This window comes from Capra hircus, chromosome 5 (assembly GCF_001704415.2).
Source record: "Capra hircus breed San Clemente chromosome 5, ASM170441v1, whole genome shotgun sequence".
NCBI lineage: Eukaryota > Metazoa > Chordata > Mammalia > Artiodactyla > Bovidae > Capra > Capra hircus.
Window position 1 is genome coordinate 28,869,044 of NC_030812.1, and position 17,624 is coordinate 28,886,667.

The window sequence follows — 17,624 nt, forward strand, 5'->3', positions numbered from 1 at the left end:
GGGATTCAAAGTATGATTCTAAATGAACACCAGGCTCTCTGCATCATTCTAGCCTGATCCCCTAGAAACACATCTTTCCTACTGAGCCCAAATCTTCCTCCTTCCCTAGTGGTTTATTTCACCTAGATCTCTAACTCCACAGTAAAGCTCCTTCAAAGTCAGAACAACAGCTCATATCAGGCACCACTTGAAGCAAGTAGGAAGACTGTGGCTGCTGGCATGGGAACTAATTATGTCAAGCATGTGTTCCACATTTGGACAGTTAAAATGTTTGTGGGTAGAAAACACTCAGGCACAAAAGAGCAAAAGAACTTGCTGAGGCAAGTCAAATTCAATTGTTTTTGGCAACCTGAGCAGAAAAATATTTTGTGGTCCATAAGGAGGCATGCTATTAATGATCTGATTTTGCTAACATTACCCAGAATATCTGAGTAGTTACTGGCAGGAAAAGAAGGCAGCAGCGTAACTGGTCCACTGAAGAAAATGCTTCAGCAGTGGCTGCTGTCGCCTTTGACAGCAAAGCCAACCATCCCGACAGAGACCCTGCGTGCTTACCTGTAGCACACGGCTCATCCACTGGAAACTATCTTCCTCGGAAGCGTCGGGTCTTTGTTCTGCAACCACCACGATGCGCTCATCATAAAATACAGACACAGAAAACACAGCAATTCTAAGAGAGACAGATCAAACACATCAGGACTCCCTTCACAATCAGTCCTATTTGCTTTGCTCAATTGGAAATACAGAGAGGACACATGCCCATTGCACTGCCCAGGAACGAGTAGTTTCGAAAAGAAAACGTCACAATCATTACCATTGAAACGAGGACGCAAAAAACATGTACTAAGCACCACTGTCGTGAATGTTGGGACGGAGCAATAAAAAAGACAAAGTCCCTGTCTTCGTGGAGCTTGCGTGTTGGAGACAGAACAAACAAATAAATATGAAATAATGTCATGTCGTGCTATACACTGGGGGACCGAGGCAGGGCGGGGGTGGAGCAGTGTGTGGAGGTGGGCAGCGCCTCCCTGAGGGGCGGACATTGGAGCAGAGACCTGAATGAGGTGAGGACGCGAGCCACGCCGAGATCTGGAGGAAGAGGTTTCCGGGCAGAAGGAACGGAAAGCGAAAAGGTTCTGAGGTAGGAACGAGCTTGGCAGGTTTGAGGAACAGCAAGAAGGCCAGTGTGCCTGGAGCAGGGTGGTGAAGCAGAGAGTGGTGGGGAGAGGTCAGACCTGCCCGGACGGCCACAGGGGGCCTGGCGGGCCAGGGGAGGGGTGCTCTGAGTGAGGTCTCCGCTCAAACGTCCCCCTGCTAGTGAAGCATCCCGGGCCACCACCTTCCCCCCATATAACCAGCAGGAACCCCCACCCCATGTGTCATTTTTGTCCCCATCACCAGCTCACGTGGTCGTGATATCTGTTTCCCTATGTGGTTACCTTAACCTGCTCTTCCCCCAATGAGAACGTGAGCTTCCCGAGGGCAGACACGGTCTGTGTTGTTCACGCCACACCCCGAGCACCTAAGCGGCACGCAGCTGGCAGCCAACACACGCTTGTTGAATGAATGTGTGAAATAACGGGAAGGCAGAGGGCTGAGGACGCTGGCGTGCCTGACCACCTCCCTTCCTTCCTTCCTTTCACCCACACGTATTTAATGAACACTGACTGCGTGCGCTGAGTGCTGAGTGCTGGTGTTGTGACCGTGACCAAAGACAGAATCTCACAGGAAGCTACTCCGTTACAAAAAACTACACCTTTCAGGAACTGGTTCTCTACTCATTTGGTCAGTTTTTCTTACTCCTTCAAAACCTAAGGGACATCAAGACTGCTTTAGACATATATCCATGACTGAAAACTACTGCATAGGATGTCAATTACTCAAATATCTTTTCTTACGTTATTATTTAATCAAAGAAAAAAGGCTATCTAATTGACCTCATCCATGGAATTTGAAACTAGCACTTATGTACCATGTAAATCTCTGCATTAAAATGGTGTAAGAATTTGGAGTCAAGTAAGAGAATAAACACTTAGATTAAAACTCCTACAGTATAGCACCTATCTCAGTTAGACTGGATGGGGTGACTTCTGTATTGAAGGAATGTAGGAAGTTCAATGTTTCAGAATTCTCCTCTGTCCTCATGACTCAACAAACAGTAATAATCAAATACTGAAATCAAAATAAAAAACTAGAATATGGTTGGTTATCTCATTCCTCTCAATTACAGCCAAAGAACCAGACATTCTAAGATAAATAATGAAAGCCTGGTTTCTATTACACTTAATAAAAAACAATCTAATCTAGAGGATTTACAGAACATAACTCACACTAGAGAGATTTTTAGATTTCACCGGCAGTGCTAACATCTGAACCTTGTACTACTCACCTTCCTCTATAAACAGTCTTTATTGACTCAACAGCCAGTCCAGTAGCAACAATATCATCAGCATTGTGTCTTCGACCACTAACCATGAGTAACCCGTCCATTTTCCCAACCACGAACACCAAGCTGCCCTGAAACGTAACAGCGATTTATAAAATTTAAATAGTGAACAGACATTTTACTCCCTGCCTTGAAATAAATCTTGAAATAAAATACCACATTTTATAGAATCTAAGAAAGTGTTTGACATCTCAGAATCAGTGGCATCTTTTAATTAATGGGGTCTTCACAGTACATAAGATAACAATCCATTCATATTCTTTCTTAGGGAGGAATTTTACTTTACTTTTGGCCACACAGAGCGGCATGTGGAATCTTAGTTCCTTGACCAAGGATCAAACCCATGCCCCTTGCAGAGGAAGTGCAGAGCCTTAACCACTAGACCACTAGGAATTCTTAAAGATAGAAACCAGGGTGCCAAATGAGCACAGTTCACTTCTCCAGTCAGGGATTATGTTATTAGTTCATCGTCTTGTACTTATTTGTGGAATCGATGCAGAGGAGAAAACTGTTAAGCCACTTAACACTGGAATTAGGAAGAGAGTAAAAGAGTTTTAATGGGAGAATGAATGTCTCGATTTATAAGGGTAATGTTTCCATCTGGTAAGATTAGAAATAAGTTAATAAAGAAAGGTCTAAGGAATTGTAAGAGCCTCTCCTTTCCAATAAAATAACTGAGCTGCAGGAAGACTGCTGTCAGTGTCCTAAAAGCGTCATTTGTATAAATAATTATATTATTTATTATTTCATATAATTTTTATCAATAATTTTCCCAGACACGTTTGCAATAAACTAACTTTTCTCATTCGTTACAGAATTCCTAAATTTTTGGACCGTTTACATATACTGAATTATCTAATAATCATCTCCACTTGAATGTCACTCATTGATTCACTAAGTACAATGTAGTGCTACACACTGATGAGGCTCTGTAAGACATAATCTCTAGTCTCAAGAAGCTACTGGTCCATCCTTCGGTCATCCCAGAAGACAAAAGAGAATCAGCCATTGCCAGCACAAGCTGAAAGTGGACGTAAATAAAGAGAGTAAGACAGCCACCGCCAGTCTCCCAACATCTGTTTCTCCATTTCTTTCATAGCAACAGGATTTCTAGCTGGGCATGGCTGACCTAAATAAAGACTGCATTTCAGCCTCCTCTGCAGCTAGGTTTGGCCAGGTGACTAGTTCAGAACAATGAGATATAAGAAGTGTTGCTCAGCAGCTTCAGGGAATCTGTCTTAAGAGACAGTAGGACCGTCCTGTTTTATGGAATGCAGATGTGATGGCTGGAGCTCCATCTTAGACCTCAGTAGTGGAACAGAAGCTAAAAGGAGCTCGGTTTTTGAGAATTTCTTGGGGCTAAGTGAATAAGTCAAGAGAGTAGGTGTAGATGTCTCTTTCTGGAAGTGATTCTCTTAGAGATATGCTCTCACCCCCACCATCCACCTATTAATGATGGGGAGGAAATAAAATGAAATTAGATCTTTTCTCATACAACTTGAACTGTTACAATGAGAAAAAGAGCGTATGAAGGTAATTAAGAGATGGGGGAAATATGTTGGCTCAAAATAAAATCCAAACTTTCCATTATTTTATATAGTGCCCTCCATGCTCTGGCTTCTGCCTTTCTCACCAGCTCATGAAGCTAACAGTGAGCTCTTTGAGAATAGGTTTTGTATCCTAATTGTCTCTGTAAACCTAGGACCTGTAAATTCTATCTGCTGAAAAACAAATTATTTTCTTTCAAAGAATTTTCTGTTACATCTGAGGCAGTACTGATAATCTATATGAAAATGATTTGTACAATATTATGGTTTCCATTTGCTGTTGAAGGGAACTTTTTCAGCACTCTTCTAACTTACTTAAATATATTAATCAAATCAAAGCAATGTAGCAAGAATAAGTGAAAAGAGTTTTGAAAGTAAAAAATAATGTCTTGGTTTGAAGGAATAAAATGAATTTGGGTAATGGAAGCAATAAACATTACTCATTTTATGACACTTTTTCAGAAACTGCTCTAAATATAAGTTAAGCGGCCCTGGAATACTCTTGGACTAATCAGAATTTGTTCTGTGAACTAAAGTACAAATATTTGGATCAGGTGCACCAAAACAAACATGAAAGCATCACTTACTGGCCCCACAAACCCCAACAATCCCGACCGGATGAACGGCACATCTCCAACAGGAGAGCCAGCAGAATTCACTGGAATCACCTAAAAGGCAGAAGTGAAAATGTTAGCTTAAAAAAAAAAAAAGCATTTAATTTTTTAAATGTTTTTTAAAAAACTTTTAAACAGTGATACATGCTTGTTGAAAACTAAAATTATATACATAGTGAACCCAAGAATCGCACCCCCTTAAGAGATAACATTTATAATTTGTTGTTTATCTCTCTAGATGACTTTTTAAGATTCATAGATCACTAAACTGAGATTTTTTTAAAGGGATCATAATACACACTGTTTTGTAACTTGCTTTTTTCATGTATTATGTGTGTTTCACATACTGTATATATTCTGGATCCCTTTTCAAGTTGGTAACAGTCAATCTATCTCCCTTTGTACAAGAATTCTATAATATACCATCACCATGGTGATGACATAACGTAGCGTGTGGAGTCAGATAAAAATTCAATGTCTGGCTTTGCCGTTTACTAGTAATGTGGGTCTTGAGGAGGTTCCTACATTTCTCTAAACCGCAGTTTCTTTGTCTATAAAATGGAACTCCCAATGCCTCTCACAGCCTCAGGGTGAAGATCAAGGGAAAGTAAACAGATTTGCAGACATAAGCACAGCACCTGGCCCAGAGTCTGTACCCAAGAAACCATCAGAATTAGGACTATTAGAATGTAACCAGTCTTTCTGGCTAGGTAGGTCACTCTAACTTTTCACTATTGCTAATAGTGCTTTATTGAATACTGCTGTACATATTTCTGTGCATCAGTCTCTTCAATTTTAACAGGCTGTCCTACAAAACTATTATAGCAGTTTACACTCTACCAATATCATATTAGAATGCTTTCCCTATACTTTGGCTAATATATGTTAACAATTTTTCCAAACTTTGCCAATCTGGTAGGCAAAAAAAAAAAAAAACATCCCACTGTCACTTTAACTGCATTTCTTTATTACTGACACAGATGAATTTCCTTTCCTTTGCTTATCAGGCATCTGTACTTCCTTAGTGAATAGCCTAGTCAAGTCTCCTGTCTACTTTTTCTATTTGACTGGATTTTTCCCTTTAATTTTTAAGATTTCTTTCTTTTATATAGGGAATAACTATAACAAGACCTAACATTTATTAAATGCTTATCGTGTGCCAGGCACAAGTGTAAATACTTTAGAAATAATCAAGAAAACTCTGTGAGACAGAATATTTTCATTTTGCAGATGAGAAAGTGAGGCACGGAGAGTTTCAATTGCCTCATATCAATTAGTAAGTGATGACAATGGAAAATTCTTTGTATTCATATGTGTTACAAAGTTTTTCTCACCAAAGCTTTTTTCCCTTGGACACACCACGTAGCTTGTGAGATCTTAGTTCCCTGACTAGGAGTTGAAGCCGGCTCTCCACAGTGAACGGGAGGTGTCCTAACCACTGGACCAGCAGGGAATTCCCTACCAGTAGTTTATTTTTAAAACTCACTTTTATCTTCCAACCAGCCATTTTTAGATCTTTTTCTAGTGAAGTATTAACCACACTGGAAAATTCTCATAGGGTTTAATTGTAAAAATCCAGTAAGAAAAATATTAGAAAAATTTTAATCTGCAAAATCAATGCAATAGTTTTCTTCTTTTTTGGTTCAGATTTTTATTCCACTTCATTGTCATTAAATTCCTACTGCAGATTTCAAAATTTCTTCATCACATGATTGTGTGGATCACAATAAATTGTGGAAAATTCTGAAAGAGATGGGAATACCAGACCACCTAACCTGCCTCTTGAGAAACCTATATGCAGGTCAGCAATCAACAATTAAAACTGGACATGGAACAACAGACTGGTTCCAAATAGGAAAAGGAGTACATCAAGGCTGTATATTGCACCCTGCTTATTTAACTTATATGCAGAGTACATCATGAGAAATGCTGGACTGGAAGAAGCACAAGCTGGAATCAAGCTTGCTGGGAGAAATATCAGTAATCTCAGATATGCAGATGACACCACCCTTATGGCAGAAAGTGAAGAGGAACTAAAACGCCTCTTGATGAAAGTGAAAGAGGAGAGTGAAAAGGTTGGCTTAAAGCTCAACATTCAGAAAACGAAGATCGTGGCATCTGGTCCCACCACTTCATGGCAAATAGATGGGGAAACAGTGTCAGACTTTATATTTTTGGGCTCCAAAATCACTGCAGATGGTGACTGCAGCCATGAAATTAAAAGGCGCTTACTCCTTGGAAGAAAAGTTATGACCAACCTAGACAGCATATTCAAAAGCAGAGACATTACTTTGCCAGCAAAGGTCCATCTAGTCAAGGCTATGGTTTTTCCAGTGGTCATGTATGGATGTGAGAGTTAGACTGTGAAGAAAGCTGAGTGCCGAAGAACTGATGCTTTTGAACTGTGGTGTTGGAGAAGACTCTTGGGAGTCCCTTGGACTGCAAGGAGATCCAACCAGTCCATTCTAAAGGAGATCAGCCCTGGGATTTCTTTGGAGGGAATGATGCTGAAGCTGAAACTCCAGTACTTTGGCCACCTCATGCGAAGAGTTGACTCATTGGAAAAAATTTTGACACTGGGAGGGATTGGGGGCAGGAGGAGAAGGGGACGACCCAGGATGAGATGGCTGGATGGCATCACTGACTCAATGGACGTGAGTCTGAGTGAACTCCGGGAGTTGGTGATGGACAGGGAGGCCTGGCGTGCTGCGATTCTTGGGGTCGCAAAGAGTCGGACACGACTGAGGGACTGAACTGAACTGATCTGATCTGATGGACCTAGAAGCTTAGTATTAAATCTGAGAAGTTTGGCTAGGCACTTGCCCTCATAGGGGAATGTATTAAAACATTATTAGTAACTTCAAACACTGCTTGAGAATCTTATTTACATTAGGAAAGTGCAATGAAGAAAAACTCAGATGCAAACATGTAGTCCAAGCACTTAAGAGAGAAATAAGGTGAGATTGGAATTAGTAAAATGTATATACCCTTAGCAAAGATAGTCGCCTGTGAAAATAAGCCAAGAGAATGGCAGTGAACATGTGCTTTAAGAGTTTATGAATTGGTCACAACTTGTTTTTTGCTTTGTTTTCTTTTTTTATTGTTGTTGTGGTCATAACTTTTGAAGGTAGGCCAAGAATGTAGTAGTGATGATGATGATGATGGTAATAAAAGATGGTATTAAATTTAATTTAGCAATAAATTACTTAAAATAATTTTTAAACATTTAATACTTTCTATCATATCATTTTAGACTGTGTAAACATAGATGATGGAACCTTTTTCAGCCACCACACCACACATAAAGATAACATTCTCCTGCCATTTACACCTATTATTACATAATTACATGTGCTGATTTTTATATGGGATGGCAGACAGATGTGCCATAACCATACTGAGACTAAGAACCACTTGTCTGGATTAACAGAAAAGTGAAAGTTTTAGTCACTCACCCATGTCTGACTCTTTGCAACCCCATGGACAGTACCCTGCAAGGCTCCTGTCTATGGAATTCTCCAGGCAAGAATACTGGAGTGGGTTGCCACTCCCTTTTCCAGAGGATCTTCCTGACCCAGGGATCGAACCTGAGTCTCCTGCATTGCAGGTGGATTCTTTACCATCTGAGCCATCAAGGAAGCCCACAAGGGAAGCTAAAAGAACTGAGAACTGGCAGTGGTCATGTAAGCCCTGTTTAATGTGAAGGGAACATGGCCCACAAACTGGAGTTCTCTGCTCCCTAAAAGGGAGCCTGAGGCAGGTTAATCCCAGTTAGGAAATACAGACAATTAATCATGCCTGTTCTGATTTCCAGGCTCACCAGGCAGACTTTCATTACAATTTGGCTTCACATGCAGAACTGCCTGCAGGAAAATGATGCGCTAGTTTCACTGAAAAATGAGCTATTTGAGGAGTTTTGGGTTTTTCCTGACGTATCACAAGGATGGAAAATAGTGCCAGACACACAGAAGGCACTCAATAAATATTTCTCTCACTGAAAGCCTGAATAACCAGAGCAATCTGCCCCTGTGACAGACCAGGTTTTCATTTTTCATTAGGAAGCTGGCATTCCAATTTACATCCATCTATTTTTTTGTAATTAATTTTTATTGGAGCATATTTGCTTTAATACATCAGTCTTAATAAGCTTGGCTAACCAGAGCCTACTCTTGAAAGATGAATCCATTCTCACTGCACTCTCAGAATTAAACCTTGGGGCTTACAGGACTTTTCTGGTAGTCCAGTGGTTAAGAATCCGCCTGCCAATGACGAGGACGTGAGTTTGATCCCTGGTTCGAGAAGATTCTACACGTTATTCTAAGCCTGTGACGTGCAACTACTGAGCCCCTGCACCCTAGAGCCCATGCTCTGCAGCAAGAGAAGCCACGACTATGGAAAGCCCGAGCACCACAGCTAGAGAAAGCCCGTGTGCTGCGATCAAGGCCCAGAGCAGCCAGAATTAGGTAACTAGTTAATTTGGGGGACTGTGAAGCTCAAACCATGGGGCACTGACCAGAGTGAGTTTCCCTGAGGACTCTTTTTTTTTTTTTTCATTTTACTTTACAATACTGTATTGGTTTTGCCATACACTGACATGAATCCACCACCTTAGGACTCTTTTAAGAGATAAGCACAAACATTTTGTGTGTGCCAGGTGCTGGTCTAAGCACTCTATAAACATTCATTCATTAGAGAAGGAAAGTGGGCACAGAGAGGTTAAGCAGTTCACCCAGGGCCGGATAGGCTGTGGCTCTCAGGGCTGGACCCCGAGCACCCCGACTCCAGAGCACACACTCCCAACTGCTGCAAGGTATATTTCCCATCAGCCAGCTCAGCCGCCATAGCTGACCCAACATTCTCCCCATGCAACTCAAATATCAAATACCTCAAATGTGTTTTTGGTCACCCCAGCAAGCCCAAAGTACATCATGCCTCCTGTCCTGGAGCTGACACAGATTTCTCCAATTTCATCTGTTTTGCAGAGTTGAGGAGGTCCATCGGGTTTCACAATGCACATCATCCCTAGGGTACAGAAAACACAGTCAAGGGACAGTCTGGAAAACCTTCGCAGAAACAGCCTCATCCTAATGAACCCAGGAAAGTTTCCCATTTATTGAGAGGCATTAAGTTAGAATACTAAACAGGAATGTTAAAAAGAGACCTGACACTGTATAGGTATACCTGAAATTTCCATCTTTTGGTCCTGAAGGTAACTTTTTAAATTCAGCACACAGAACATACAGTAGATGCAGACTGAAGCTTTTAAAGACTGACATTAAAAATGACTGCAAAGTCTGAAGAAATGGGTTCAGTTAATTTACCCTCACACAGATCAATCTCAAACACACAGGAAGCAGAGTACTCTAACTTTCTGTCAGCCCAACATCTTGGTAACTATAGTGAAAACCAGACTACTTTAGTATCACTCAAGTGTTTAGCTATCCATGTGAACAACTGTACCTGAAACATTCACAATTAAATCACCCAATTCTGCTGGAAGGTAAGACTCTTACAAAGGGTCTAAATACTAATTTTGGATTCCTGGTTTTGGATCACATTTCATCAGCTTCCACTATCTCTAAAGACATATCTTATGAAAAGCAAATGGCGCTCCTGAGAACTCACCCCCAGGCATCACATGGCCCACATCCTGAACAGTCAGTGCTGAATTTTTATCTTCAGTGTTGACCCGTATTACCCCATAGCTCAATCCATTCATGGAGAGAATGGCTCTTCCTGGCAAAGGGGCCCCTGGAACTCCAGGTCTGAAGACAAAATAAACTTATCAAATTTGTCAAATTATAAGCTATTAAGAGAAAAGTATGAATATGGAGGAAAGAGAAATTTTCTCTGGGTACCACACAAACAAAAATCCTCATTTTTTCTACTAAAAATCTGCCAAATTAATCAAATTCACACTTGCAAAGCATGGTGGAAAAAGTAAAATTTAATTGGTTGTTAAGAATATATTGGCTTGAGGACTTCCTTAGTGGTCCAGTGGTTAAGACCTCATGCTCCCAATGCAGGGGGCATAGGTTCAACCCCTGGTCAGGAAACTAGATTCCACTTGCCACAACTGAGACTTTCTGCCGCCAAATAATTAATAAATAAATTGTTTAATAAAATAATATATTGGCCTGAGTGTACTACATGTACAGGTAGTACCCTCACATAAGCTACGATCGAGTACATTTCTTGTCTAAGATACTAAGGATTCTGAAGAGAGAAAAAGAACTAATTCACAAATACAAGATGAGAACAGCTGAAATAAAATTTCAGTTTCCTAGGTACACTTAGGGCAATAGTAGGAATAATAAATGAGATGCTTCAAATTGCTCTACAAAGTCATCTTCATTTTCAGGCTTATGAAGCAGAACATTAGACCTCACCCCTCTGTCAGCACCCGGTCAGTTCTGCACATTGGATCAGAGCTGTAACAGCCATCAAGAGCACCAGCGTTCTGAACGATACCTGCGGATCGCGACAGTCATGGCTTCGGCAGAAGTAGCACATGGACAGATGGCCTCGGGTTTCAGACCATGGCTTTGGAACAGACTCAGGAAGGCATCACAGGATGACACAGACCCTGAGGAGTTGAAACAGATCAACCTGAAAGCTTGAAAGTGTGATCTTCATTACTGTAGGAAACTGGTAAAGAACAGAAAGCTGACACATTTGTACATCGTTTGTGTGAGTGTATGCTCAGTCGTGCCCAACTCTTTGTGACCACATGGACCCTGTCCATGAGATTTTTTCCAGGCAAGAATCCTGGAGTGGGTTGCCATTCATTTCTCCAGGGGATCTTCCTGACCCCGGGATCGAAACTGCATTTCCTGCGTCTTCTGCATTGGCAGGCGGATTCTTTACCACTGAGCCACCTGGCAAGCCATTAATTCTGTGCAAGTATTTTACCGTGACTCTGAGGTGGCTGACAGGTTTCAAGGACAAACAAATGCTTGTCGAGCCCATGAAAGGTCACTGACACTATGTAAAGTTACAGCGAGGAATATGGCTGCTCCTACTGAACTGCCCAATCAATAGCAGAGGTGTATTGCAGGCAACAGGCAGCTGGTTTGGAAGCAAGCAACTCTTCCTGAAGCCACTACTGCATTGTAGCCAGGGCATTACTAATATTCTGGCTTAGTGCCATCCTTTTCATGTACTCGCTGACTTGTTCCTTATTAAGGTCAGCCCCAGGTTTGTGTTTTATACCAGGATGATCACTGTGACTGCTGACAAAAGTTCACTGATGACAAAGAACACAGTAGTGTCTAATGCTCTACCTGATTCTACCCTATGGAGGCTCAGGATGTTTGTGCTTGTTGGGAAAAGGTGGCAACACAGTAAGGTCTCTAAAAGCTTTTGTGAACTTTTCTGATTTGCTGACAGGGAATTTACATAAAGTCCAGACACTTGGTTATAGTAAGTTATCCCCTCATTGCTCTTTTTAGTTACATGACAGAGAAAGGATCTAAGTGAGTGAGAACAGAGTGCTTTTAAAAGCTTATAGACCCATCAAACGATGAATGACTACATGAAATGTAATATATCTATACAAAGGAATATTATATGGCAGTATAAAGGAATAAAGTCCAGACATAGGAGACAACATGGAGGGACCTTGAAAATATGCTAAGTGCAAGGAGTTGGTCAGAAAAAACCACATATAGCATGACTACATTTATGTGAAATGTCCAGAATAGGTAAATATATAGAGACAAGGAGTAGATTAGCAGTTGCCTGGGGCCAAGGGACAGAGGATGGGAAATGGGAAAGGATGACTAATGGGTGTGGGGTTTCTTTTGGGGATGGTGATGTTCTAAATTCAGGTCAATGGTGATAGTGTTATAACTCTATGAACATGCTAAAACCACTGAACTGTACTTTAAATGGGTGAGTTTCATGATATGTGAACTCTCTCTCAATACAGATGTTTAAAAACAAAAAAACTGCTTATGGAAAGGGGACGAAAACCTCAACCTACCAAAGGAAAGGCTACTCCCAGACAGACACTCCAGAAATACTCACAGGGATTAGCTCCATCCGTCACAATCAGCATCCGGAGGGAACTCAAGCTCACATCTCTTTGGTCCCGATGAGCCATCATAGCCCAGTGCAGGTCTCGGCATTTCACTAAAGCCACCTTGGCTATAAACGCAAAAGGGGTAAAGTTAACACACATGTGCTAACTTTGGTAGATATTAATATGCTACAGTAAAAACATTTTCATTTATTTTAGGAATCATGAATTTCACTTAAGAGAAAATAAGAAAGGTCTCAAAGAAATGGTGCCAGGTGCTCTGAGGCAGCAGTGACTGACGGACACGTGACTACCTTGCTCACAGAGACCTACGGATAGGCCTCGTATCCAAGCTGAGGAAGGATCGAGCACCAGAGCATCCAGTAACTCTAACTCAGGCCCAGACTCACACACAGTCATCTCAGTTCTTCAGAAAGGACACCAACCGAGATGAACTAGACAACATATCTAATCTTATAGTAACCAAATTCTAAAATCTGTTAAGGTACCAAAGCAGAGAAGTATGTCTCTAGAAGACCAACTTGAAAAGCCCTGAAATCTCAAACAGTTACATAATTAAAGCTTAGATGCTATGTGTAACTACCTTTGTGAGCATGTACTCTTTGGACCCAAGAGAGAGGGCAAGTCTTCATAACAGAGTAGGGTACACTAATTGTATGCATCTTATTCATTACATTCTGAAAAGCAAAGAAAGATAAAAGTAATCAATATCTAATAAACACTTAGCATTTTAAAACTGAATTGATACTCTGTTAACAATTTTAACCATATAATACTCAAACACTAATGCTCTTTGAAAAAAATCTAAAATATTAACTTTAAGGTTGAAGCCTCCTTTGCTACCTATTCTCAAACCTGATTCCCTCCTCTCCTCCTCAGAGATAATCACTGTTAAGAATCTGCCATGGATCCTTCCATTCCTTTTTATAGGCATCTATATGTATATTCTTTCCCATAGAAATATAAAAGTATTTTTAACATGAAAGGCATCATACTATACATGTATCTGCCACTTGCCTTTTTTTCACTTAAACTGTGTTAGAGCTAAATCTACGCCTATTTGTGTAAGTGTTAGTCGCTCAGTCGTCTCTGACTCTGTGACCCCATGGACTGTAGCCTGCCGGGCTCCTCCGTTCATGGGATTCTCTAGGCAAGAATACTGGAGTGGGTTCTCATTTCCTTCTCCAGGGGGTCTTCCCAACCCAGCGATCAAATCTGGGTCTCTTACATTGCAAGCAGATTCTTTACCATCTGAGCCATGAGGGAAGCCCGAAACATAATGAAATCAATCTATATCAGTGTAAGAGATCTATATATTTTTTTAACCCACTGCATAATATTTTATAGTATGACTATACCAAGTTTACTTAGGTATTTCCTTGTTGTTGACAAACTTTTTGCAATCACAAACAACGTTTCAAGGAACATATTTATACTCATTTCCTAGCACGTGGGCAAGTATTTCTCCAGGGTAGGTTCAGAAAAGTTGTACCACTGAGTCACAGGATGCATGCTTTTAAACTGAACAGACAACTGCCAAACTGCCCTCCAACCCTCTAAGTGCCTTCCTTCAACATGCTTATGCAAGCATAAGCACATATTACATACCACAAAGGGCTGGGTCTTCCAAAGCAAGAAATCAAAGTTTACCTGTCACTTACAGGAGATCCTGCCTAGACCTGTTAGGTGTTTGGGTAGATAAAACTGAACAATCTGAGAGGGTCATGCAATTTGGTGTCTCTCCTGCCGAACACACCCAGGACTCCCGTCCCCAAAGAGATCCAGCCTGACAGAGTAACTAAATCTTGGTACTTAGACTGGCCATTCTGTGCACCACCTAAGTGGTCCAAAGATACCAAAATACCACTGCAAACTTCTTTTTCCTCCCTTCCCCAAGTTTCCAGCTATGGTGACAAACCTGGATTTCAGGGGAAGAATGGTGTTTATAACTAATTCTTCACACATGTCCCTATCTTGCTCTGTGTATCACAGAGAGAAGATTCTCTCTAACTCCTCACAAGGGTTTCTTAAGTTTTGATTGAAAAAAAAAAAAAAAAAAGGGAATGGGAAGGACTTCAGAGAAGAGCTAGAAAGCATGTATGGCTCAAGGAATTAGGCTTTTACTAATCTGAGGGATCCTGGGAGAAAAGGGAAACACTCTTCTTCCCTGGGCTTCATCTCCCACTCTTTCTTAATCTGCAATGTGTGAGGAAGTTGGACAAGATACTCTTAAAGGTTCTGAGGGTCCTGTATCTCTCCTCTCTTCCTTCCTAATCAAAATGCTCCATAAGAAACTTTTCCCACTTGGAATGCCTCCCCCCTCCCAAAAATCTCCATATGACTCTATCTTACTCATTTCTCAGTCCAATTCAACTGCTACCTCTTGCATAAAAATTGAGGCCAGAGCTGGGAGGAAGTCACCTTTTTCTAACTCCCTTAGCACGGTACCTGTTCCTCTGCTGTGGAAAGGAGCCTGATCTACCTTGTTTACAATATTCTTTCATTGCAACACGGACTCATTCAAGCATTCTGTCCAATAGAAAGTTAGATATTAGTAACCACAGCTTCAAAGGTCTAGATATATTTAGGTAATTTGTTCTTCAGAAAAGAGAGGAGGTGACTCAGAGTTCTTTGAAAAACATATAGTCACGGATAGAATATTTCAAGCTTTGAGCTATCATAGTAGATATTTTAAAAAATTTTGGATCCTAAGTTCCACTATATACTATTACGTGAAGGGTATGACCAACCACACCAAGGAGAAAAAACAGAATCACATTCTCCTTTAAAAAAAAAAAAAATTACCATTCATAACACAAAATTAAATTCTCCTGGAAAATACTACTGATCTTTTGGAAGCTTAAACTTCATACAGACACCACGAGATGCTGTGGTTACACAGTACACACAGTGATCTGAGTCATAAGTACAACGAAGCTCTTGACTCTGTGTAGCTTACCGCAAACATGCCATGCCACAGCCCAGCATCCTTCTTAAAGTCTAGAACATTCACTACTGTTTCTCCTGCAACAGACAAAAAAAAAAAAAAAAAAAAAAACCAGGAAAAAAACATAAGGAAATTATCTTTAGCTTAAGTAGCAAAATTCTGTCACTTGCCTCTATTAAACAACCGACTTGGTACTTTTAAAAAAACACTAAAAACTCTCAGGATCTTCTGATCACATGAGGGTCCCCTCAAACTGGCTGGGGAAGTGATCACAGGGTGACGTGGTCACAGATGACACAATGAATTTGGAATTCCTTGACTTAGGCACTGTCTTTGAGATAATAATTTTTCCCTAATTATATAAGGATCACATGTTTGTTTCACAAGCATATGTAGAAAATTATACTTCCTAGAGAAAATAAAAAATGGTGGTATATGTATAAATCTATATCTCATATCTACATACATGCACATATGCTTCTAAGCTTATATACTTGTATAGAGATAGATATCTGACAACAAAATTGGCATATACTGCTCTGTATCTGATTTGTTTCCACTTAATAATATACTGAAACAATCTTTAAGAACCTGAGTTTTGAAACCTCAGATTATAACCCAGCATATGAATATATGATAAGTCAATCAACTCCTTTTGATATTTTGATTGATTTTATTACATATATATACTTTTTAACCAAACAAGAATGTGGCTGTATAATGCTGCCATAAGGAGCACATATTAACTTGTTTCATTCTATGAAAAAATAAAAAAACACTAAAAGAATTAATATTGTGAAGAACCTTCTAAGGGAAATCGTCCTTATGCAATATCTAACAACACATCTAAAGTCCAACAATCCAGAATACATTTTGTGTTTTAATCTGTGCTTTTTGGTAGCAGAATTTCTTTGATTCTAACTCCAAACTTACAGCTGGTGACAGCTCTATATGCATGGGGAGATGAAGGTACCTGACATTCCACAGCTAATAAGCACATGGACTTAATTAGCTCTCTATTTCTGCACTCTAGAAATCATTCTTTACATATTTGGGTTGCCCAGAATTTTCGTTCCTTTAAATTACAGCATATTTGTGAAAAAGAAGAAAGCAAAAGCGAGCCAAGAATGTGTCTTAGAACATTTCCCTCTGAATGCGGTCATTAACTGGAGTCCAGTCACCGGGCAGAGGGCTCGCAGTCACAGAGGTCTGAGCTCACAGTGCAGCCAGTCACGGGGTGAAGTCTGACCTTCAGAATAATTGCAGGCCTGGGACAGAGCTTGGCAGTGAGACAGCATTGCAAGGCGGGACACTGTAACTCCCATTACACTCCCTTCTTTGCTTGTTTTATACTAGGAGAAAAAAACCACAGAAAACAAAAACACAAGAAACAATAAAACGGGTTATTTCAAATGACAAAACTAGAATGAAACCCAGAAAAACCATGACAATGGGCTGAATTTAACACTTCATATAAATATCTAAGGCTAGGCAACTGGACCCCAAACTTCAATCATGCAAAGATAGGACTAGGGAATGACAAAGCTCAACAAAAGTGAAAAATTCTTCAAAATTTAATTAGTTAATCAGTTAATCCGTGTGAAGTGGCTGCTAACGAAGCTGAAACAAACAAGTGACTCAGGCTGCATTAACAGAGCACAGCATCAAATACACGGCAAGCACAGCAAGCAGAGCCAAAGGTGCGTTAGTCTATCAGCAGCTCCTGGAAGGGAGGGGAGACTGGGAGACGGCCCATTCATGCCTCCAGACCAATCAGCTGTAATTTCACTTTTACTTCGAAGCTGCTCAATACCTCCTCAAGTTGCTTTTTACCAGGATCAGTCACTTTTCATTTTATTGTTAAATCAAAAGCACATATTGCACACTTCACTGTATCTGACCTTTCTGTAATTTCTGACACCTTTCTTGACACTTTCTCCTTTCTCGGTTTTTGTGATACTCCTCTTTCCTGTTCAGCATTCTCTCTCTCCCATCCCTTCACTCTCTCTGCTCATCCTTTGAATGCTGG

At 40.5% G+C, this 17,624-nt stretch overlaps 1 protein-coding gene across 3 annotated transcripts in view; it reads right to left on the reverse strand.

Annotated features, from left to right (window-relative positions):
• DIP2B (disco interacting protein 2 homolog B) overlaps window positions 1–17,624 on the reverse strand; it is a 231,097-nt gene that overhangs the window by 35,344 nt on the left and 178,129 nt on the right. For all 3 annotated transcript variants that reach the window (XM_018047794.1, XM_018047792.1, XM_018047793.1), the window contains 10 exons: window positions 16,845–16,947; window positions 15,608–15,672; window positions 13,232–13,325; window positions 12,636–12,755; window positions 11,079–11,193; window positions 10,233–10,372; window positions 9,493–9,629; window positions 4,581–4,661; window positions 2,390–2,517; window positions 556–670 (listed from right to left, as the gene is read on the reverse strand). In XM_018047794.1, the coding sequence (XP_017903283.1) occupies window positions 556–670; window positions 2,390–2,517; window positions 4,581–4,661; window positions 9,493–9,629; window positions 10,233–10,372; window positions 11,079–11,193; window positions 12,636–12,755; window positions 13,232–13,325; window positions 15,608–15,672; window positions 16,845–16,947 (1,098 nt within the window). The remainder of the gene's footprint in view (window positions 1–555; window positions 671–2,389; window positions 2,518–4,580; window positions 4,662–9,492; window positions 9,630–10,232; window positions 10,373–11,078; window positions 11,194–12,635; window positions 12,756–13,231; window positions 13,326–15,607; window positions 15,673–16,844; window positions 16,948–17,624) is intronic.